The following is a 25,327-nucleotide window of genomic DNA, read 5'->3' on the forward strand; positions in this document are numbered from 1 at the left end:
CAGAATGTGTTACTACAAAGTATAGATGGTAGTGTTGGTATTGTTTAGCTTAGCCTTATAAAGATATATAATCATAATTTGATTATGATTTGATTTGAATTTTGATTTTACTTGACTCAATAGGTTTCCTCAAGCATTATGTGTCGCCTGATGATTCAAAGGTATTTTTTAAATGGGCTGGTTATGCAACACTGGTGTAGGCTATGACCGTGATCTCACTTTCCTTGCCAGGTCTTCTCAATCACAGCATATCTCCAGAGGTCTCGGTCTTTTGTCATTACCTCTGTGAGGCCCAATGTTCAAAGGTCATGCTTTACCACCTCATACCGTTTCTTCCTGGGTCTCCCTCTTCCATGGGTTCCTTCCACTGTTAAGGAGTAACACTTCTTCACACAGCTCTCCTTATCTATATGCAGAACATGACCATACTAGCGCAGTCGTCTCTTTTGCACACCACATCTGATGCTTCTTATGTCCAACATTTCTCTCAGGACACTTACACTCTGTTGTGTGTGCACACTGACATTACACATCCAGTGGATCATACTAGCTTCATTTCTTTCAAGCCTACACGTCTTCAGCAGTCATGGCCCATGTTTCACTGCTGTGTAGCATGGCAGTTCGCACATATGCATCATATAATCTACTTTTCACTCTGAGTAAAAGGCCCTTTGTCACCAGTAGAGGTAGGAGCTTTCTGAACTTTGCCCAAGCTATTCTTATTCTAGTGACAACGCTCTCTGAGCATCCACCCCACTACAGACTTAGTCACCTAGGTAGCAGAAGCTATCAACTACTTCTAGTTTCTTCCCCTCACATGTGATGAAATCTGTTTTCTGAGCATCTGCAATGTTTATTGGCCCTGTGCATCTGCTGCACACAAAAGCTATCTTCCCGGTTATGTGTATGTATATATACGTATGTGTATGTATATATATGTGTATGTATCTATATATATGTATGTGTCATCATCATCATCATCGTTTAACGTCTGCTTTCCATGCTAGCATGGGTTGGACGGTTCAACTGGGGTCTGGCAAGCCCGAAGGCTGCACCAGGCCAGTCAGATCTGGCAGTGTTTCTACAGCTGGATGCCCTTATGTATATATATATGTGAAGGTGCATGACTCAGTGGTTAGAACGTCAAGCTTATGACCATGAGATTGTGAGTTCGAATCCCGGACCGGGCTGCGTGTTGTGTTCTTGATTGAGCAAGACACTTTATTTCACATTGCTCCAGTTCACTCAGCTGTAGAAATGAGTTGTGACGTCACTGGTGCCAAGCTGTATTGGCCCCTTTGCCTTACCCTTGGATAACATTGGTGGTGTGGAGAGGGGAGACTGGTATGCATGGGTGACTGCTGGGCTTCCATGAAACAACCTTGCCCGGACTTGTGCCTGAGAGGGTAACTTTTAAGGTGTAATCCCATGGCCAGTCATGACCGAAGGGGGTCTTAGCATGTATATATATGTATGTATTTATATGTATGTGTGTGCATATATGTATGTATCTATGTATATATATGTGTAGTATATATATATATGTATGTGTATGTATATAAATATATATACTAGCAGTATCGCCTGGCGTTGCTCGGGTTTGTAAGGGAAATAACTATATAAGCATTTTTAGAGATGTAAAGTATAATAGCCATCTCAATATGGCTAACCACAAAGGGGGGTGTTACTGTAGCTTTTTACGTTCTGAGATTTAATAATACATTTTTAGAGAGTTACTTCCCTTATATAATAGCAAAAAAATGCATTAAAAATGGGAAAAAATGATGGTAAATTTTTTTTAAATTGTAGACTCATCGTAGACGCGCGCTAATACCCAGAAGGGCTCGATATGAATCACGACTATAAGATACCCGCTTTTGGTTACACTGCACCGCAAAATGTGGGAGTAGTTAGGAATCTAAATCGTAGGAGACAGACACACAACTTTAGTTTTATATATAAAGATATTATATGTATGTGTGTATTTATATCTAGTTAAAAACAAAATAATAACCTGTGTATACAAGTTTGCACTTAATATACATCTGCACATGTGTAGTTAAATATATTACGGGTGAATTTTGGAGAATTTCACTTTATATCTCAGTATATATGTGTATTCACTCAACACACACAGACATGTGTACATGCGCTGAGTACCCACACATACACATGAGCACATACATGCACACATGTGTCACTTTATCCACAAATGACTCGTAAAGAAATCAACGCCACTAATCTATTTACTACGCACCCTTTATTGTTTTTGTTTAGGTGATTACTTTGTCATTATAGGACCCCAGGACATATTTCTGTCTAGCTATTGAAAGGATAATACCAGATCAGTTTGACTCCTTTGTGTGTGTATATCTCTGTATTTATGTGTGTGTGTGTGTGTGTTTGTGGGTGCGCGTGCTTGATTTACTGTTTCAAACAGAATAGGGAGATGTTTAATAAATAACACATACTGAAGAGAATTAAATATGAAAAAAATAATAATAAATATAAAATGAATTTATATAAAACAAAGCAGCTGCTAGACTTACAGCTTTTATATTCATATAGAAGGTTTAATTGGGATAAAGGAGACCTGTTTTGAAGGGAGATTATTACTACTACTACTACTACTACTACTACATTATAGTTATATATGAGATTACTGTTGATATATCACTCACAGTGTACTAAAATTTCATACCCTGTTGGATGGAGTTTTTGTCTTTCTATGACTTTATTTACAATGAAGAACAGCAGGATCTATGGCATTACAAATTCTTTCCGGTAAGTGTCAATCTTATACATACATACACAGATATATATATATATAATAAGTAGTAATTATTTTGGTCATACTACATTCTAATTTTGACAGCTTGCTAGGTGATCAATAAAATTAGTACTAGTCAAATGGATACTGGAAACAATCCGACTGTGCCTTCTTTGTAAATGTATAAACCTTGTGCTATACCATGTATTAATCTGCATTAATTTATGTGCAGTATTAGAGTCCTACAGTTTCAGTTTTATGTGTCTCTTATCATTCCTACCACCTTCATTTTCATGGAAATAATCAGCTAATTCTATTTCCTTGCACAACAGATTTTTGCATCTTTTTACTGAGTGAGTTTCTGGTTGCTAAATCAACAAGTATGATGAAATTTGTACTTTGGTGATGAGGTCATGATAAGGCCAGAACCTGTCTCATTCTTGTAGAAATAATTGTAATATTATTTTCTAATATTGAAAGAAGGCTACAAAATTTTTGGGAAGGGTACACCATTATTTGAAGCAATATAATCCAGTGTCCAATTGTTTTTTTCCCCCTACTTATTGCATTTTTAATTTGAGATTGTTATTTAATGCTTCCTGCATTAAAATATATTCATACTGATTTAACTGCTATTCTGGAGATTGTTTTCATTTTCAGTTCACATCTTATGGATCCATATATTTGGATATTTTCTACATAAACTTCAGGCACTTATTATTGTTTTTATCTCACAAAAGATATTTGTTCTTAAGGATATGCAAGGATTCCTTGTAAATAATCTTTATATCACCAGTGTGTCTTAAGTAGTTAATATTTCTAGAAATCAAATATATCAAAAAAAAAATATCTAAAATGTTACAAACAAGCAAAGTGGAAAGTCTCTATGTGGTTACTCAATCTGCTAGAAATAGCTGACAAATCTTCCTAAAATTTCATCTTATCTTTTATCTTGTTTTAGATATTCAACTGTGGCTATGCTAGGGTGTTGCCTTGAAGAATTTTAGCTGAACAAATCGATCCCATTATTTTCTTTAAAATCTGATAATTGTTCTCTCAGTCTCTTTTCCTGAACTGCTAAGTTATGTGATTGTCAGATAATGGTGGGGGAAATAAACATTCACACATACACACACACGACGGGCTTCTTTCATTTTCCATCTATCAGATCCACAAATCCTTTCACAAGGCTTTGGTTGACCCAAGGCGATAGTAGAAAACACTTCCCCAAGGTGCCAAGCAGTGAGACTGAACCCAAAGCCATGTGGTTGGAAAGCAAACTTCTTACCACACAGCCATGCCTCATTAAAAAAAAAAATATTCATTGTAGTTCTAGGTATACAAAAATACTGGGTGGTCATGAAAGGAATACCTTTGATCACTTGTCTGCTCAGTTAGGGTTAGCTCAAGTTAAATATGAAATTTGTGGTAAATTGTGGTATTCGCACTGATTCCTACTGAAGTTCAATATCCTTTTATTCTCTTCGGTTATTTTAACTCTTTGTTTTTCTGTCATTGTTGACGATGGCCAGGCACATCACATGGGAGAAGAAGATGGGATGTGGGGTGTCCGGCTGTGACCGATCATTCTGATGCGTACTTGAAAGGCTCTGCTGCAGGTTGGGGACCGAAGGCATGGAGTTGGCTCTGAACTTGCGCAGTTTGCATTTTCTTTGTGACCCTGCAATCCTGTTCTGTTCATAGAAGGTGCAGCTCTATTGGTGTCCCTTTAGTTACAGATGTATTGACCAGCTGTTGATCTTTACTACTACAATATCCTTTCTGGTATTCTTCCTGATAACACTTTTCTTCTTTCTTTTTATATTCTTGAAACCCCAACATCCCTCTTCCATCCACCTTTACGATAAGATTGATACGAACTGTCTGTGAGCTATAGATCCTGAATTGAATTACAGTCTAGATGTGGCAGTTTGATCTTTCTTCGATTTTGGGAAAGATTATTATTATCATTATTATTCTTTGTTTTGTTTTTGTTTTTTTACAATCCGTTTTCTTTTTAAATGCTGTTTCCAATATTTTTTCATTAAATTAATAAACATTTCAGTGAGAAGAAAATCTTTTTAAACTGTTAAATTCTGTTGTCTGGGAGTTACGCTCAGGGGAGTTGACTAAATCAACTGCCCCTCTTTCCTTCCAGATTTCTGGATATTTTATTCATTTATATGTTCATTTATTTATTTGCTCATAATAAATCAATACTAACAATGAATAATTGGCGAGGGGTGAAAAACCAGACCAGTTTGCTTTCTGATACATAATTGATATTTCTCGTTAAATATCTAAATGTCTGAAATAAGTTGTTGTTAATAAGATTATAATTTTTCGGACTATTAACCTCATCTTTATAGAGATGAAATATTTTTTTTAAATGTTTATATAGGTGCAGGCATAGCTGTGTGGTTAAGAAGCTTGCTTTGTAACCATGTGGTTTTGAGTTCAGTCCCACTGTACAGCACCTTGTGCAAGTGTCTCTTATTATAACTCTGGGAAAATTTGGTTAATGGAAACTGTGTGGAAGGCCATTGTATATGTATATGTGTGTGTGTGTGTGTGTGTGTGTCTTTGTGTCTGTCAATCCAGTATCTTGACAACTGATGTTGGTTTGTTTGTGTCCCCATAACATAGCTGCTCAGCAAAAAGACTAACAAAAAAAAATCAAGCAAACAAAAATTAAAAAAACAAAAACAAAACAAAAAGTACTGGAGTGGATTTGACTAAAATCCTTAGTCTGGCTGCAGTCTAGTGACTGAAACAAGTAAAAGATATCTACCCTATGTTGCAGTCAGTTTGCTTTCTATTCACCATCTGGTGTCTTGTTCTTGGAGATGTACAGGGTGGTTGGAAAGTCTTGTCACCACCTGTAAATATTGTTTTAATTTTCTATTCTCAAGGAGAGGGTTTCACAAGAGCAATTACCAGAGTACCCAACAGTTGAAGGATGCTGTTTTGGCAGCCTTTGCAACAATCACCAAAGCACAGCTTCATAAAATATCACACAGGACGTGGCATTGCCTCATTTTGTGCCACGAAAATGGTGTTCATACAGACCTTCTCGATCTGTAACAGTGTCAATGAAAGTGAATATACTAAAACCAGTTAATGTGTTTGGTATTATTATATTTTTCCTCTGTTGTTCTTATTACTTTTCGGTAAGGAGTGACAAGACTTTGGGACCACCCTATACATTGTCCAGAAATAAAGGCCACTTGTTCAAATTCAGTCCAGTACTTGTGGTAATAGTGCTCTAGTCCATGAGGCTGCCAACACAAGTTCAAAATCTCTTGAAGGTGATTTTTGTTCCGTTATTCTTTGGGATTGCTTGGATCTTGTTTTTATCTATTTTGAAAGATAATGTTCACACCCCCCCGACTTGAACTCAGAACATAAAAGGATAAAACAAAATACAATAAAGCTTTTAGTCTAGCGCACTCACTGTAGTTGCTCAGAATTTTAAAAATAGTAGCCAAATCTACTTCAGATCACATCTACACTCTTAAAACAAAAGATTTCATTGGAAAATTTATTCCTAGACACATAATATCAAGAAAAAAGACAGGATGGTCATGGGTGGATTACTTTTGATTATAGCTGACCTGGGAATGAACGAGAACAATTACCACCTAGGAATGGAAGGTGAACTTTGTTAGCTTCAGTACAGGTAACCTGCCTTAGAGAGCAGTAACTCTGAATAACAAAGGCACAAAACTTATTAAAAAGTAAAGTACTTTTAAAAGTTTCTTTTTTTTATTTGAATGCTTAGGCTTTCAGTGTCTGACACTTGGTATGCATGTAAGAATGTAAGAATGTAAGAATGTAAGAATGTGTGTTTTGTGAAGCTAGAAGCATAAAATCTCCAATGAAACTTCTTAAAGTATATTCATTATTTTTTTTTATTAATTGAGTGATAACAATTTGTGTCTGTATATTACTTGGCGGACCCACATACACATATATTCTCTTTCACTTTTTCTTACTCACCCTCTCTCATAGGCACACACATGAATGAGCATGCCTAGGTTACCAATAAATAGTTTATATAGATACGTGCACACACATATATATATACAAACACCTTCCTTTTCTCTCTCCCCCTCCCCCACCTCATCATTCACTCACTTTCTACCCTCTCTCTTCTCCGCCTTGTTATTCACTCTTTCATGTATGAATAAGCAAATCTATTGATACACATGCATACACACATTCTCTCTCATATAATTTTATTTCTCTCTCTCTCTCTTATACACATTCATATTCTAACTTAGCTTACACACTCACACAATAACTCTCTCTCTCTATCCATCTGTCATATATATACATACACACATGTTTACATTCACTTACACATTCTCTCTCTCTCTCTCTCTCTCTCTCTCTCTCTCTCTCTCTCTAACCTTTATAGGCTCAATCCTTAACTGAAAAAGAATACAATCATATCTGAATGCGTCAGTGAGTTATTTCATTCATAATTTATATGGGTTTTATATTAACGTGTCAGTGACCTGTAATTTATGACAATCATAATTAATATAATTTCTAACATTGACTCGAAGCTGCTAATACTGTGTGTGTGTGTGTGTGTTTTAGTATAATTAATTAATCGCTGACTTTTGGTATTTGTTTTATAAATAGTTGTTTCTTTATTCCCCACTAAGGGTTCATGAAAAATATTGGGGACAGTTTTGGACAATATAATGTGGGGGTTACATAAAGAAACGTAAAATGTAGAAAAATGGCGATAATATAAATTCTAATGATGAATAATTCCTCCAAAGAGGGAAACTTTTTCGGACTATTTGTGGAAAATAATGGTTTCAAATTTTAACACTAGGCCAGCAATTTTCAGGTGAGGGGATAAGTCAATCACATTGACTCCGGTGCTCAACTGATATATGTTTTATCAATCTCAAATAGATGAAAGGCTAAGTTGACCTTGGTGGCATTTGAACTCAGAACGTGAAGATGGAGGACAAAATGCCACTAAACATTTTGTCCAGTGTGTTAACGATTCTGCCAGCTTGCTGCTTTACGTGGCAAATAAATAATAGCAACAGATTAAGTCAACCCTATTGGACCTTGAATGTAAACCTACTATTGGGTTGTCCGGAAAGTTTGTGCCAATTTTTAAAGGAAAGAAAAAGGTCAATAAATACTTGCCATTACATTTTTAATCAACCAAATATAAACCATTTTGTTGCACAATGTGTCTCCATCTTTCCTTTAACTTGAAAATATCCTCTCCTCAGAATTGAGGTGGTTTCATGGCAAAGAATTCATCAAGGTATCTTTTTATGTCATCCAAGGAATTGAAATTTTTACCATTAAGACTATTCTGCAGAGACCTGAATAAGTGGAAATCCGAAGGAACAATATCTGGTTAATATGGAGGGTGGGGTAACACATCCCAGCTGATCTGCAGCAATTTTTGTCTGGTTCCCAAAGCATCAAGTGCCGAAAATGAACTTTTTATCTTCCATTTTAAAGGGTTACAGAATTAACACAGGTTATAGGAACATAAACCTTCTTCCACAAAAAGATAGCTTAAACTGTGCTCTAAATGGTGGTGTAGTCAAATGCTATTTTATGGACTCAACCATGTTCTAAAATAAGTCGACAGGTAAGCTACTATAAAGCGGCACAAACTTTCCAGACAACCCAATATAATTTCTTTCACAGGTTTCAAGCATTGGACTACAACAGCACTGGGCATACACCTTCAAAGGTTTAGTCAGCCATATTGACTGCAGTGCCTATTTTTTCAGTTTAGTTCTCATGCTACTAAACTCTATTTGATGCACAACTAGGTTACAGGACATAAAGGGACACTATATAAATACCTGTTTTTAGATTGTTACACACACACACACAATCATGCATATTTATCATTTTATGTCCACTTTCTGACATGAGCTAAGCAGGTTACCAAGGTCTGTCAGCTCAAGTATTGCTAACCAAAATGGTTCAGGGGGAGGGGGGTGCATCGTGTTTCAGTTTTTGGCATGGTTTCTATGGCCAGATACCCTTTCTAACATCCTTAAATTTATAGTGTGTGGTTGTGGGTGTGGTTATGTGTGTATATGAGTATAATTGTGGGCATTCTCAGTTATTAAAATGGATTCACTGTTAGCCATATAATTTGTGGAAAACACAAAATTGAAATGAATTTTAGATAATTACAATTGAATTGAACCTAAGGGAATGATTTCATAAGAACCTGTTGCCCCATCCTACTGAATTGGCTTCAGTTGTGTGTGTGTGTGCTGGTGCCATGTAAAAAGTACCTGTGCTGGTGCCACTTAAAAAGCACCCCTGCCAGCACCATGTAAAGAGTGCCTATGCCAGTGCCACATAAGAAGCACACAGTGCACTTGTAAAGTGGTTGGCATTAGGAAGGGCACCCAACCATAGAAACCAAGTCAAAACAGACTGGAGCATGGTGCAGCTCTCAGGCTTGCCAGCTCCTCTCAAACCATCTAACCCATGGCAGCGTGAAAAACGGACATTAAATGATGATGATATATATATATATAACTATATGCTTCTAACAGTATTTTCTACTAAATTCTACTCAAAAAGTATTGCCAACATGAGGCTTTGCAGTAGTATTGAACCTTCACTGATGTGGTTGTGAAGCGAATTAAAAAAAATGCTAATAATTTTTCAATTGAACATGTAATAGCTCCACATGTTTGCAAAACTGATTTAATGAACCATACCCCCCCCCCACCAATATATTGCCATGACGATATGATGATACTGATAATGATGGTGGTGATAGTATTCCAATAGTCTTATTAAAATTGCCTGTTTTAGCTGCATAAATTAGGTCAGCTCAGAGGGCAATGCTTTTGCTTTTTCTATTCTCTTAAAGTATTCTGTTATATTTGTATAGAGCCACGTTTGAGCTGTTTATAGCAAATCCTGTGACACTATATAATGTGTACACTCAATGCTTAACAGTGCTATTGTCTGTGCTTTTGTATGCTAATGTAAAGTCCTGTAGTTCTTTGTCATCCTGTGTGCCCTGTAGTCCTATCTTCTGTATGTTATAATGAACTCATCAGAAAAAGGAGCCTAAAGTGCATGAACAGTACAGAAGATGCTCAGGAAATGAACAGTGAATGATTCCTTTAAAAAAAAATAGGAAGTGGGCATCAAAAAATAAAAAAATAATGAAATTATTGTATACAGTGCTCAGGTGCACCACAACTTGTCAAAAGTGCATATAAAGCATATGCAGTAATGTACAAATGTCTGGAAAGTGAACAGTGTATGAGTCAGATACATGCTTGCGTGTGCATGGAGGAGAGAAAATCAGGTGTAGTGTTGGCGAATCTCAGGAAGCATGGAAGTTTTGAAGGATGCAGTGCTCTGACAACTAACAACTGATACCGGTAGTTTGTTCCATACTTCAGCAACGTTTAGTGTGAAAAAAATGTTTCAGAAAATCGTGTACTGTTGGTGGATTTCAGGAAGCACGGAAGTTTTGAAGGATGTAGTGTCCCGACAGCTAACAACTGATGCAGGTTGTTTGGTTTGTTGTGTATAAGCGCCAGGTTTTTGGTTTCTCTATTTGCTTGCATCTCTTTCTTATCATTTCCCAAGGTAATATTATAAAGAAGGATTGTATATATTTACAAGAAAATATTATTTTATTATTATGGCAGAGAGCTTGGCAGAATTGTTAGCACACCAGGCAAAATGCTTAGCAGCATTTCATCCATATTTACATTCTGAGTTCAAATTCTGCCAAGGTCAGCTTTGCCTTTTTTCTCTTTCGGAGTTGATATAATAAGTATCTTTTGAGAATTGGGGTCAATGTAATCAACTTAGCCATTTCCTTGAAACCGCTGGCATTTCACCTAAAATTTGAAATCATTATTTAATATTAACCCTTTAGCATTTAAACTGGCCATATCCAGCCAAAATATTCTATCTGATTTATTATCAAACTGGCCAGATCTGGCCTCTCACACCAGCCCTACAATATCATTCTGAAAATTAAGTTACCTCTTTAAAATCTCAAAACTACAACATTATACATGATTAATACAAATCAATGAGAATTAATAATCATTACTTCTGACAGAATAATGTGAATGCAGAAGGTTTAAGGCAGCAAGCTCATAGAATCATTCACCTATTGAACAAAATGCTTTGTGGTATTTCATCTGGTTCTTAATGTTCTGAGTTCAAATTCTGCTGAGGTTGACTTTGCATATCATCCTTTCAATGTTTGGTAAAATAGGTACCATTTGTGTACCGTAATCAACTATGGCCATGTTCAGGCAGCCTTAGTACTTATTTCTAAGTCTTGTACTTTTTTTATTATTCCCTGTTGCTGAACCACTAAGTTATGTGGGCATAAACAAACCAATACCTGTTGTCAAATAGTGAGTATCATAAAAACACAAGGACCCACACACACACACACACACACACACATGCACATATATACACAATGGAAGTTACACAGCTTCCATCTACCAAATTCATTTAGACGGCATTGATAAACTAAGGTGCCATGCAATGGGACTGAACCAGAAACCAGATGGTTGCAAAGCAAGCTTCATAACCACACAGCCATACCTGCAGCTATAGAAGTAGAATAGAAAAAATAACTCTAGAGAGATGTTAATTAATATATTCAAAATGCATGGCTGTGTGGTAAGATGTTTACTTTTCAACCACATGGTTCAGTGTTCAGTCCCACTGCATAGCACCTCGGGCAGGTGCCTTCTGCTGCAGCCTTGGGCCAACCAAAACCTTGTGAGTGGATTTGGTAGACAGAAACTTTAAGGCGGCAAGCTGGTAGAAACGTTAGCATGTCGGGCGAATTGCTTAGCAGTATTTCGTCTGCCGTTACGTTCTGAGTTCAAATTCCACCAAGGTTGACTTTGCCTTTCATCCTCTCAGGGTCGATAAATTAAGTACCAGTTACGCACTGGGGTCGATGTAATCAACTTAATCCCTTTGTCTGTCCTTGTTTGTCCCCTTTATGTTTAGCCCCTTGTGGTCAGTAAAGAAATAAGAAACTGAATGAGCCCATCATATGTGTGTGTGTGTGTGTGTGTATGTATATAATATTTATATATGTCTGTGTTTGTTTGTCCCCCCCCACCACCACATGATAACTGCTGTTGGTGTGTTATGTCCTTGTAACTTAGCAGTTCAGCAAAAGAGACTAATACAATAAATACCAGGCTTAAAAAAAATAAATACTGGTGTTGATTCATTCAGTTGAAATTCTTCAAGGTGGTATCCCAGCATGGCCACAGTCTAATGACTGAAACAAGTAAAAGATAAAAAATATAAAAAAAAAAAATTTAATTAGTAATTTGCTGAAATATTTCTTTTAGTTCCGTTACAATGACATCAGAAAATGTATATTTGAATAAATTATTTGGTTTTGTTTTGTTTGTTTCCTCTTCAAAATGTTGACATTTTCACACTTTTCTTTCTAAATTAATGACTCATGACATTCCTTCTATTATTGTTGATTGGATATTTAAAAAAAAATATATATTTAATTGTATTTTCCTGTCTTTATAAACTCCTCTACCATTTTTACTCTGCAGTTAATTTCTCTCTCTCGGCAGTATTTTTCTTTTCATCAAAACAATCTTTGATTTTATCAGTAACACTATCTCTTCTGTTCTCAGTGCTCTCTCTAATCTGAATTTATTGTGTTAACATATCTATACATGATTATCAATTACTAAAAATTGTAAGAACTTCATAGATAATAATAATAGTAATGTTGTGTTGTTGTTGTGACCCCCTTCGGTCATGGATGACCATGGGGTTGCTCCTAGAAAGTTACCCTCCGAGGTACAAGTCTGGGCAAGGTTGTTTATGGAAGGTCAGCAGTCGCCCATGCATACTGCCCTCCCCTCTCCATGCCACTGATGTTATCCAAGGGAAAGGCAAAGGCTGATACAGCTTGGCACCAGTGACGTTGCAGCTCATTTATTAACGTGCAAGTGGCTGAGCACTCCACAGACATGTGTACCCTTCATGTAGTTCTCAGGGAGATTCAGCATGACACAGAGTGTGACATGGCTGGCCCTTTGAAATACAGGTACAACAGAAACAGGAAGAAAGGTGGGGTGAAAGAGTACAGCAGGGTTCACCACCATCCCCTGCCAGAGCCTCATGGAGCTTTAGGTGTTTTCGCTGAATAAACTCTTACAATGCCTGGTCTGGGAATCGAAACTGCGATCCTATGACCATGAGTCCATTGCCCTAACCACTTGGCCATTGCGCCTCCACAATAATAGTAATGATATGCCCTGACGCAGTACTAGGTAGTGGCTCCCATGGCTTTTGATCTTAACTGATTGGAAGTGTTATCATGTACATGTTTTGTCTTGGTATAAAGATGGGCCACAGCAGATATTCTGCTCAATGTCTCAGATTTGCTTGTCTGTTGCTTGATTTCAACCAGTTGAGCATGTCCCTTGGTGGCTAATGATATGTGCATCGCTGATGACGAGCAGAAGTAGTAGGGGAGCAAGAATTCCTTGGTGTTTGGATAATTCACCTCTGGAAATAGGTGTTTCATTCAACATCCTTAAACAACCCTTATTCAGGGACCTTTTGAGCAGTTTGGGCAACTTAACCTGAAAAAAATTCTAATTGGGCCCTACCTGCAAGGTCATGCACTGCTTATCTTGACATGAGATCACCATATTGCACGCATATGGTTGTGTTGCATGTGCCTGGTGTACCCTTATCAAACAGGTAGTCATGATGGGTATACTGGGCTTCATATATTTTACCCCAGTGTCACTTTGATGGCATGACGATGGACTCGCCCATTGAAGCCAATATATGTTTATTTTGCTGAATGACCTGTACAAATGATTTGTTTAAAGTGATCAAATATATGTGTGGCACATTAGCTCACTCTCTCCATCAGATCGATATTGTTTGAACAGGTGCACTGTGTACCATGCATCAGATGTTGATGTGATTGCAAAGCAACATGAGATGAAGTGTTTTGCTCAAGAACACAACACACCACTTGGTCTAAGAATTGAAACTGTGATCACTAGATAATGCAACACCCTAAGTACTAAGCCATGCATCCTCAAAATAGTAATAATGATAGTAGTAATAATAGCAGTAGTAAAAATAATAGTAGTAATAGTACTACTACTAATAATAATAATCCTTTCTACTATAGGCACAAGGCTTGGAATTTGGGGGAAAGGGGATAGTCGATTACATCAACCCCAGTACTCAACTGGTACTTGATTTATTGACCCCGAAAGGATGAAAGGCAAAGTTGACCTCGGTGGAATTTGAACTCAATATAGTAATAATAAATATATATTTATATATGTGAGCCCTTTGTATTCTTTTCTTATTTTTTTAATAATTACCTCTCTTTGTATTAGTGGCCATCCAGAGGGTTCTACATGTGTATACTTAGTATAGTGAGCACCTAAAAGCTAATTAAAAATAATGATGCGAAGAAATGGCATTTGATCAATGACCACCAATATCATAGCAATTGTTTCAATATGTACAGGGAGATAATTGGGTATGTTTCTGTCTTATTAGACCTCTTCAGCAAGGCATAGATTCACTATACCAAATTTTCCAAAGTAGTGATGAATCATTAAGTGGATTCATTTAGAAATAAACTGTTTTTATTCCTTTATTCATTTCAGTCATTGAACTGTGGCTATGCTGGAGCAATGCCTTAAGGGTTTTAGTTAATCACATCAATCCAGGCATTTTTAAATCTGATATTTGTTGATTTTTGTCTGTCAAACTGCTATGTTATAGATTATAAGCACAGAACACCAAGTGGTGTCAGCATAAGGCTGACATAAAGCTGCATAATCTCTCTCTCTCTCTCTCTCTCTCTCTCTCTCTCTCTCTTGCACACACACACACACACACACACACACACATGATGGGCTTCTGCACAGTTTCCATCTATTAATTTGAGTCATAAGCTATAAGTCAAACCAGATGTTATTATAGAAAACACTTGCCCAAGATGCCACACCATGCAAATGAATCCCAAACCATTTAGTTGTAAAGCAAACTTCTTAAACATGCAGCAGCCATACTTGTATTTAAAAGTACATAAGTAGACATGAAAATTAGCATATTTAAATACTAAAAAAAAAATCATTAATTTCAGTTAATCAGCAATGCTGTTTGCATGAAAAACAATTGTCAAATTAGTGTTAGCATATTTAATGTAGTCACCATCAAAATGCTAATTAAAAATAATTATATTCATTTCCCAAAAATCTTGATAGGTTGATTGTATTGAATTTATCTTTTTTTGCCTGTTGGTTCAGATTTTAAACACCCCAGAGGAAGTATTTCATCTCACTTATTGCACATGGCATGGCTTATTATGTGTGTATTTGTATGCAGAATACTGCCCTGCAGTACTTTCTTTCAGCAATATTGTTAATTAAAAGTAATTACTGTATTTACTCAAAATAATGTGAGAAATTTAATATAAAAAATATCAGTTAAACTTAAGGGAAACCTTTATACTAAAAATAAATAAATAAAACTAAAATATAAAAAACAGCTCTAAATCTGTGATGATGAAAATACTAAAGGCATTAGCTCTGGAACATCTAATGACTAATACACACATATACACACTTCTTTGTCTGTGGTTATGAAACAATGTATGCATTGTGAATACATCTAACGGCTATTGTTAATTTTTTTTTTTTTAGCATGCTGGTGATGTGTTCTTAGACACTGTTTTGTTTAAAAGTGATTATGCAAATTAAATGATTACAATTTAAAATGTGAAAAATGTGTTATTAATATATGCAAGTAGTGTTGAAAAAAATTCTTTAGTATGCATCCTTGTAACAGAAGTCTGGATGCAAAAAAAAAGAAAAAAAAAGAAATACTTATTGCTTACAGTGAAAAGTTTAAATTTAGTCAAAGATCTTGCTGAAAAGAATAATAATTGTACAGTGTGTAGGAAATTTGGTGTGACTGAGAGCACCGTTAGTCTGTGAAGAAAGAACAAAGTACAACTGCAGAATGTGCCAAGCAGCAAACGGTCTCTAAAAAGAAACCAGCCTCCCAATAGTTAAAGCAGTAGAGTACAAGTTCCATTTCTCTATGTTCTGATATTAAGCCCCTCCTGGTAGCAGTTTTGTTTTGCTGTATTTTTTTTATATTACAAAGCCCTTGAAGGAATGATAGTGTCTATGGCATTTCACAGGACCTCCAAGATTGGGTGAAAGGAAGAGAGTTTAGCCATAGACTAGAGACCTGGATCCAATCTTTGCAACAGATTGCTAAAGGCACCAACTAAAGATACCAAGGATGGTGTTAAACTGGGTTCATATTCAAACTGTGCCCCAATGGGCTTCCATACAGTTTACATCTGTCGAATATCAGTCACCCTGATTCTATAATCACTGTTTTATGTTTGCTCATTCCATGCTGATAAAGGTTGGATGAAACTTTTTGAGGCAGTAATCTATGGTCAGATGCCTTTCTTGTCATTTACCTTTGCTTGTATTTGAGTGAAATTTTTTTTATTTCACTGGTTTTTTTGCATAACAAACCACTGAGCTGTAAGACATATTGTTTATGCGTGACACAAACAAGTATCACCATTGCCCAAGCAATGTCAACTAAAGACAAACACATGCAAACATTACCATCTTCTACACAGTTTTCATTTACTGGTGCCACATAAAAGTAAAAAGTATTGGTGTTGATGTCGTGTAAAAAGCACCCACTACACTCTGTAAAGTGGTTGACTTTAGGTAGGGTACCCAGCTGTGGCAACCAAGCCAAAACAGACAATGGAGCTTGATGTGGCTCCTAGCCTTGTCGGCTCCTGTTAAACCATCCAACCCATGCCAGCATGGAAAACAGATGTTAAATGATGATGATGATGAAATTTAACTTATAAGGCATTTTAGTCGGCTGGACGACAACTTTGCACAAAATGGTTCATGACCCAAGCCATACGGTTGTGAAATAATAATAATAATAATAATAATAATAATAATAATCACACACATGCACATGTATGGATTTATTGTAATACTTATTATAAACTAATCGATAATATTTAGCAAGTGGAATTGTCTTCACCATTAGGTGGAGCTGTATTGAGCTGATCTTGTTTCATCAGAAGCCTTATCTTTCATTAGTGGATTTCATTTATTTATTGCCCAACAGACTGTTAAAAGACATTGCAATTAATACACTAATTAGTCTCTAATTAGTGAACAATGGATACCATAATTATCTTAATAATCCATTTCTTTTTTAAGAGCGTTTATAAATTTACATCAGATACAGATGTGTTTATTAGTTCATTAGAAAACTGAAACTCTAATTGCCCCGACTAAATGTGAAAATAAATACTTACCGGATATGGGTTTCTGTTGAGCTGTCAGCTCTGATCAAGCACATCTGTAATCAAAAGTTATTGCAACTATAATCATCCCATCTTTTTAATTTTTGTTTTTTAGACACTGCATTCAGTATTAGGTTATCAAATGTATCTTAAGATGGATGGCAGGATATAGTTTGAGGGAGATATAGTTGCTATTTTTAACAAGTCATTTGACACAATGACTACCCCTATATTGGCTTGTTTCCAACAGTTATATCATGATCATCATCATTATTTGTTTACTTTCCCTGCTTGCGTGTACAGGTTGTGAACTGAATCAGGGTATCATGCATAAATGAGATAGGTTGGGCACCACATCTCTCTTGCATATTCCATTTTTGGCATTTTTTCTGTAGATAACCACTTTACAGTGTGTGGAGAGTGCTTTTTACTATGGCACCAACACTACAGAGGTTGTTATGTTCTCTGTAAGACTAAACAGTTCTCTCTACCCTATGTTGTCTCCATTCATTTGTCTACCAGTACCAGAGGGTTGTCTTGTTCTCTGCAGATAGAAGAGTGACAAAAAAAGACCCAGTAAGAGTATGATGTTGGAGAAAGTAATGGAAAAGAACCAGAGTAATAGGAATGAGAGGGTGACAGAGCAGAGAATAAAGGAAGAGTGAAACAAAGAGTGATAGACAGCTATACAATGATTGTTGATAAGGCTGTTGGATAAAAACAACATGAGTTGAGGGTGGGGTGCTGAAAGTGGGAGTAATGTGTATATATTATATGAGAGAGAGAGAGAGAGAGAGAGAGAGAGAGCATGGGAAAGAGAAAGGGATGGATGTCAACAGTGAGTGATATGAGAGGGACTGATGAGAGAGAGGAATAGAAAAGGAAGTCTGAATGTAATAGGGGAAACCATGTAGCTAGTTCTTAACATGATGCCATCTTTCAGTACATGGATTTTATGATGGTCAAGAGGTGGATGATAGGAAGGAGGAATAGTGATTGTGAGGCAAATATCATTAATTACTAATCAGAATTGAAATTGTTTAATATAAAATTCACAAATCTGTACACACACACTCACACACACACACACACGAACCACGGAAATTCATTAAAATTCTGACATTTGGGTTAAATGAAAATATAAAAATCTCTTGATTTTTAAACTAGAATATGGTAGATGTTCAAAAACTCTTGATCACAAACAATATGGATACAATTTTAAGATTTCGATTTAACTAATATTTGGTTATTTCAAAATAAATATTAGGCCAGATTAACAGTGTGTAATTTACTCATTAGCAGTATTTTGTTAAAAAAAATAAATGTGTTGAAAATAGCTTGCTTTTATTCCTCTCAATCTTGCAGATATTTTATCAATTCAAATTAGAACCTTAACAGGAAAAAAGTAAATTGAAGAAAAATAAAGAATTACACTGCTTGTCTTGGAGACTGAAGTGTGCATTAATTATAGCGGCTGGCAACTTTTTTCAATTTTGTTCCTTTTTTCATGTGTCTTCTCGGCTGATGAAAAGTCACGCACACTTTACAATAGAGCTATGATAATCTTTTGTTTTATGCTAGTTTTTTTACATTTTTTAAAGTCTTGTTTTGCCTCTACCTTCTATTTTTATTTTGTTTTGTATTTTACTTCATTCTTTAATTTTTGACACAAATCATTTCAACATTTTTTTTCTTTCATGCAGTGAAAATTATTATTATTGTTATTTCTAAGAATTTTTCATTTTCTTCAAATCTCTAAGCATTTACTCTACCTATGATTTAAAGTACATCAGTGTTTTTTTATTTTTTAAATTTTATTTTAAAAGCTATGGAATGACACATCATCTTTAGCTCTAAGGACCAATATTCTTTTGGTTTTATTAGATTGACACAATTTAAATGTCACCTCTCAATATTTCATCCTTACATGAGCCAATGAGAGAGGTTTTCCCAATCAGCATTCAACTTGCTAGATATAACAGATGTATTCTCTCAAATCACTTCCTTTTAAAAAGAAAAAAAAAGATATTGAATTATGCAGGTATATATATATATATATGTGTATATATATATATATATATATATATATATATATTATACTAGTTTTGATCATATACTATCAGAATCATCATTGACTGCAGATCTCAGTCAGAGCTGAACTTGGGCTAAAAATTGACAAATGGGTTTTTACAGAAACAGAAAAACTAAAAATTGCCTACAAAATTCCACTTTTTTCTGCTTCTTGACAAACTACTAAAGACTAGAAATTTTATGAACTTTGTAATAATTTAGCAAAAAAAAAAAAAAAATTTCTATTCTATACGTTTCCTTCCTCATTCTTAAATTTCAAATTCAGACTTCTAATCCCACCAAATATTATGAAACAATTACCTCCCTTGTACTGTCTGTTAGGAGATTGCCCATCTACTATAATAATACTCTTGTATTTTTCTCCGTCACAACATATGAATGAGAAAGGAAGTGGTGATAGCAAACTGTTAGTGGAAGCGTTTCAACTCTGTGTGAGTATATGTGTATGTATGTAAAAGGGAGGTATGTGAATGTTTGTGTGTGCAAAGGAAGTGAGATGGTGAACATTCAACGCTGAAAAGAAAAATCAAACAGTGTTTCAACTCTGTGTGAGTAAATGTATGTGTGTGTGTACAAGAGAAGTGAGTGAATGTTTGAATATGTGAACTAGTATCCTTTCAGTAACAAATGATGATTGATGTTACATCTCAAAGACAACCACTAGTTATCATTGACAAGTGTATTAATTTGATTTACCATCCATATTTATATATAAAATACTACAATTAGCTGTCATTTTTGACGGTAGTGGGCTAGCTAGTGTGTCAATAATATCTGTATTCTGTTAAAAAATCTTAGAAACCTTGTACAGTTGCACCTTTAAATTCTTTAAACCCTTTTGATACCAACCTACCTTAGCCAGCTTTTGGTTCTATGAAATATTTATTGTATGATAAAGGTTAAAAAACTGCAGACTGTAAAATAGAACTTACAGAGGAAAAATAATTTAGATTGGATTTCCTTCTAACAGAATCTATCCAGGTAGCTGGGTTGCTGTGTTTCCTATTATATGTACATCAAGCAATTTCTGATTGTTTCCATACATATTATCAATTTATTACACTTTTTCTGAATATATATGCATTGACAAGCATTGTGCTTTCATTGTTTCATATATTGAATGAACAGACCTGTCAGTATCCATGCACAGGTATATATCTCTACATGCACACATACATTTCTCTGTGTATACTTAAGCTTATATATAAACATATGACAGGTGCACATATACAGATAGGACGTGCCTATGTGCATACATACATAACTTAGGCAACTATGAACAAAATAACAAGGAAAAAACAAACACCAAACGAGGAAAAGAACTCCCAGATAAACGTATACACATTTGTCTTGAGTACAGCAAAGAAAGATCTTTTGTCAAAACAGGCCTCAACTCCAATGATGGCTCCAATGTAATCAGGAAAGTGACTGCATGTCAGAATCAAGTGGGTTCCTACCAGTGCTACCCTCTACACTCATGACAGTAGCCCAGTGAGTTTTTGGCACTGTGAGGCTTCTGGCTGGTCTCCCCGCCACAGTGATGCTCCAGATGCAGCAGTTCAAAAGAATATTAGACAGGTAAGTAGCTTGCTAACCAACCACATGGTTCCGGGTTCAGTCCCACTGCATGGCATCTTGGGCAAGTGTCTTCTGCTAGAGTCCCGGGCCGACCAATGCCTTGTGAGTGGATTTGGTAGACGGAAACTGAAAGAAGCCTGTCGTACATATATATATATATATATATATATATATGTGTGTGTGTGTGTGTTTGTGTGTCTGTGTTTGTCCCCCTAGCATTGCTTGACAACCGATGCTGGTGTGTTTACGTCCCCGTCACTTAGCGGTTCGGCAAAAGGGACCGATAGAATAAGTACTGGGCTTACAAAGAATAAGTCCCGGGTCGATTTGCTCGACTGAAGGCGGTGCTCCAGCATGGCCGCAGTCAAATGGCTGAAACAAGTAAAAGAGTAAAAGAGTGTGTACTCGATGTCTGACAGTGGAGTCTGCAAACTTGAGCTGCTCAGCAATGTCCCTCATTGATCTGCTGGAATTGTTGTTGATGCCCCAGATCTCCTGAACAAGCTCATCCCTCCTAGTGATGTCTGACTGGAAATGTTTGATTCTTTCTTTCTTGTTACTGATGACACATCTTCCTCAGAGGCTTCCAGCTGTTTCCTGACCTTGAACACAAAGGACCCAGCTGTCTTGAAGAAGCTGATAATTTTACAAGTTTGCTATTGTTGGCAGCCAGAGTTACAAGCATGACACGCCTTTTTTATATTTCCTTTGTTAGACTGGAGTTTGCTGTGTTGATTCTGTTGATACATCTGGAAGAGAATAAAGTTAAAACTTGGAGTGTGCTCTGTAACATTACATTGTCTTCCATTTATAGACTTTTGAAAGATGTGTTCACATCCTGTATACCTACACATCAATTTCTTTCTTACTGTTTCCCTCACACATGCACACACACACACACACACACACACACATACTCACTCACACTCACACACACTCACTCATGCACGCACACACGCACACATACACACACACACTCATGCACACACACACACACACTCATGCCCACACACACACACACTCATGCCCACACACACACACACACACTCATGCCCACACACACACACACACACTCATGCCCACACTCACACACACACTCATGCCCACACTCACACACACACACACTCATACACTCACTCACATGCACACACACACACAAACCATGCACTCACACACACACCTCTCTCTCTCTCTCTCTCTCTCTCTCTCTCCTTGCTGTTTGAAAGGATTATAAGCAACAAATAATTTTAACCAAGGAAACATTAATGGAATTAAAAAAAAAAAGAAGAAAAAGATTAAGTTGGTGAATTCAGCTTTTACACTAAGCATTTACTGAACTGTGTAGTTTTTGATGATTATCATCTATCTTTGATAATCTTAATTTAATGTATCATGCACAGTGTGTGTGTGTGTGTGCTTAACATGTAAAGCATTGGCTTAATTAACCATCGTATTTGATTTGTTTAATTAGATTTGGTGATTATTTGAGCCTCTTAGCAAAATTAACTCTGTGTATTTGTGTGTTTTTTTTGTATATTTGTGTGGTTTTGTGTGTGTGTGTGTGTTTGTATTTTTCAACAGGTTCTTTACTATGGTCTCTCATTTCACCTGCTTTACTAAAATGGTGTACAGCCTAGTGATTTAGGGTATCAGGCTTAGAATTATAAAGTTACTAGTTCAGTTCTTGGAGCAGGTGATGTGTTGTGTCCTTGAGCAAGACACTTCATTTCTCATTGCTCCAATTCACTCAGCTGAAAATGAGTAGCAGCCAAGTGCCGGCACATCTCTCTCTCTCCCTTCCACTGTCACATCCTGGATGTTCTACTAGATCAAAGGTGGGAGGGTTAAAAAAGGTATCTGTCTACTTGTGACTCCACAGGCACCTAAAACAGTTAGTGAAAGCATGGTACATGTTAGCAAGTGACAGTTTTTTGCTTTTTGTTTTTACACCTGAAAAGATAAGAAAATTATAATTAGATAATAGTCATTAAATGGTGACTGCTGATTGGCAAGAAAAGTTAAGCTCTTCATTAACTAAGCCTGTGATTAGGTTTCAATTCTTGATTGTTGCCTTTTTTAAAATTTTTCTTACATTACAAAATAGTCTCGAGAAAGTTATAGATATCATAATCTATCTTCCCATTCGGTAATCATCAGTGAAAGATGTTGTTAATGTCAGAGGCAGTCGATGGTTATTAGTTAAACTAATTTAGCTTAAGTCCTAGGATGAAGATAGGGTGAATTTACATGGTCACTTTACTCCTTACTTGCTAAAAGTAGCAGCCAGATCTCTTAAATTATTCTTTACAATCTTAAGAAAAATAGAAAGCTGCTTTGGATGATGTAGCTGTGAAGATGCTGTCTAGAAGAAAGATAAATTACTCTCAATCTGAAAGCATTTCATCATAGATCTGCTGGGTTAGGACTGACTTATGGCTAAACAGTAGCATAACTAATGAGAGATTCTCTGTGGTTGCTCGGTCTTGTAGGAATCTCTGTCAAATTAAATCCTATCATCATATAGAAGGAGAAATGGAATTATGCAATTTTAGATTTATTGTGCCTTTAAAAATAATAAAAAGTAGGGTATCTAAGAGATACCACCTTGCTTGAAATAGCAGCCAAAACTTGACTCTAAAACCAGGTGCTGTATGAACTTTTAATGTGATTTTAGAGTCAAGTTTTGGCTGCTATTTCAAGCATGGTGGTATATCTTAGATACCCTAAAATATATATATATATAACCCTAACCCTTTACTTGATACACTAAATCTCCCTCAAATCCAATCCTACCATCTTTAAAAAGAAAAAGAGATGTTTAAGTGTAGTCCTAGATGCACTATGCCTTAAAAGAATAGGTTTTAGTTAGAATGTCACTGATCACAAGTCTGCTGCATCAAACTTGGCCTGGAGTTAAGAACAACCAAATTTAGATTGTCTGTAACTTGCAACCTTAAATCATTGACCAAAAAAGTTTCTATACTTGACCTAATTGGTTCTAGTTTAGAAGAAAGGACAGCAGTAGAAAGAAATTCTTGTGTAGACTTGGTTTCAGCCAGATATTTAAGACAAAAGTAAATAATTTACTCAAACTTGTCATGTCAAAAATGCCACAGAAAATTTATTTTGACACCTCAGTTATAAATTATGGAGTTAGCAGTGTGTAAAGGAGTGGGTTTTATTGGAGTGTATTTGTGTGGGAAATGTAGTTTTGTGTGTGTTTGTGGCAAGCTTGCGGTGTTGATTGAGGTGCTAAGCTTAGTTAAATAAGTTTACTTAAATACTGTAACAAAGTTACAGTTGGGTTGCTTCAAATGTGAGTCGGGTTCAAAGGATTTGTTAATCTCTGTAAATTTTAGAATCAACTCCATTTTTACCTTCTAATATCACACATTTAGAGAACATGATTAGTGACAGAATTCTAGCATTCCAGTCTGTGATTTACTGCATTTATGATAACAAGAGTGATGAAGGAGTAAAGGCGGTGATCTGGCAGAAATGTTAGCATGTCGAGCGAAATGCTTAGCAGTATTTCATCTGCCGCTACGTTCTGAGTTCAAATTCCACCGAGGCCAACTTTGCCTTTCATCCTTTTGGGGTCGATTAAATAAGTACCGGTTATGCATTGGGGTCGATATAATCGACTTAATCCGTTTGTCTGTCCTTGTTTGTCCCCTGTGTGTAGCCCCTTGTGGGCAGTAAAGAAATAAGAGTGATGAAGGAGTGTCTGTGAAACTCAGATGGAATAAATATTGCAAAAGTATTTTTGTTTTGAACTTACTGGATTTTATTTATTTATGTATTGTTACTGATAGTTACATCATCATCATTCAATTTTTCCTGTTTGCATGGGTTGTATAGGTTTTTCACCAACACAATGCCTTGCCACATGTGGTCATTAGTCATTGCCTAACCAGCATTTTGAGATTTTTCTCAACATTCTACCTGGATCCTCTGACGCTCTTTTGCTAAATTATCATCTGCAATACCATTATACATCTATCACCTGAATCCTCTTGTAGCTAGTTTTTTCTCTCAACTCCTTTGTGCTCTATCATTTATATACATTAACATTACACATGTGTTACTTTAATTTTTGTTTGCAGCCTTCACATCCTGTGTATTCAATGTACATGTTTCACTACCATGCAACATAATGCTTCATATAACCATCATGCAAGCTGCTGTTCACTGATAGAGAGAATTCCCTTGTTGTCAGTAAAGGGAACACAGCTCTCTGAACTTTTTCTCCACTGTTCTTACTCTGGCTATAATCCCCTCAGTGCACTTACCCCATCTGCTTATGAGGTTACCTTGGTAAAGAAGCTGGTGACTACCTCTATAGAGAAACATTTGAAAGAATTTATTTTACAGTTGCTGTTGCTGTGAACTATTATCCTTCCACATGTAAAGTCTTCCTTCTCTGTCAGTTTGCTAGTGATCCCACAGTTGTGTACCCATAGTTTTGCTCTAGGTACACTGTATGGAATTCC

The 25,327-nt window shown here is 36.1% G+C and overlaps 1 protein-coding gene and 1 long non-coding RNA gene across 5 annotated transcripts in view; one reads left to right on the forward strand and one right to left on the reverse strand.

The window, feature by feature from the left end:
- Positions 1-25,327, forward strand: part of LOC115220541 (homer protein homolog 2) — a 207,674-nt gene that overhangs the window by 48,388 nt on the left and 133,959 nt on the right. Inside the window, exon 1 of one of the 2 annotated variants that reach the window (XM_036509843.1) lies at positions 2,664-2,784. The exons of the other annotated variant lie outside the window; for it this stretch is intronic. Coding sequence (XP_036365736.1) covers positions 2,729-2,784 — 56 coding nt within the window. The 5' untranslated portion in view covers positions 2,664-2,728. Of the gene's footprint in view, positions 1-2,663; positions 2,785-25,327 lie in introns of those variants that run through there. 2 annotated transcript variants of the gene reach the window in all.
- LOC118766474 overlaps positions 1-25,327 on the reverse strand; it is a 70,251-nt gene that overhangs the window by 15,143 nt on the left and 29,781 nt on the right. For 2 of the 3 annotated variants that reach the window (XR_005002410.1, XR_005002411.1), the window contains exon 2: positions 17,178-17,709. This is a non-coding gene — a long non-coding RNA (uncharacterized LOC118766474). Of the gene's footprint in view, positions 1-12,051; positions 12,075-17,177; positions 17,710-25,327 lie in introns of those variants that run through there. The other variant, XR_005002412.1, reaches the window with a different exon arrangement.

Source organism: Octopus sinensis, linkage group LG16 (genome assembly GCF_006345805.1).
Source record: "Octopus sinensis linkage group LG16, ASM634580v1, whole genome shotgun sequence".
NCBI lineage: Eukaryota > Metazoa > Mollusca > Cephalopoda > Octopoda > Octopodidae > Octopus > Octopus sinensis.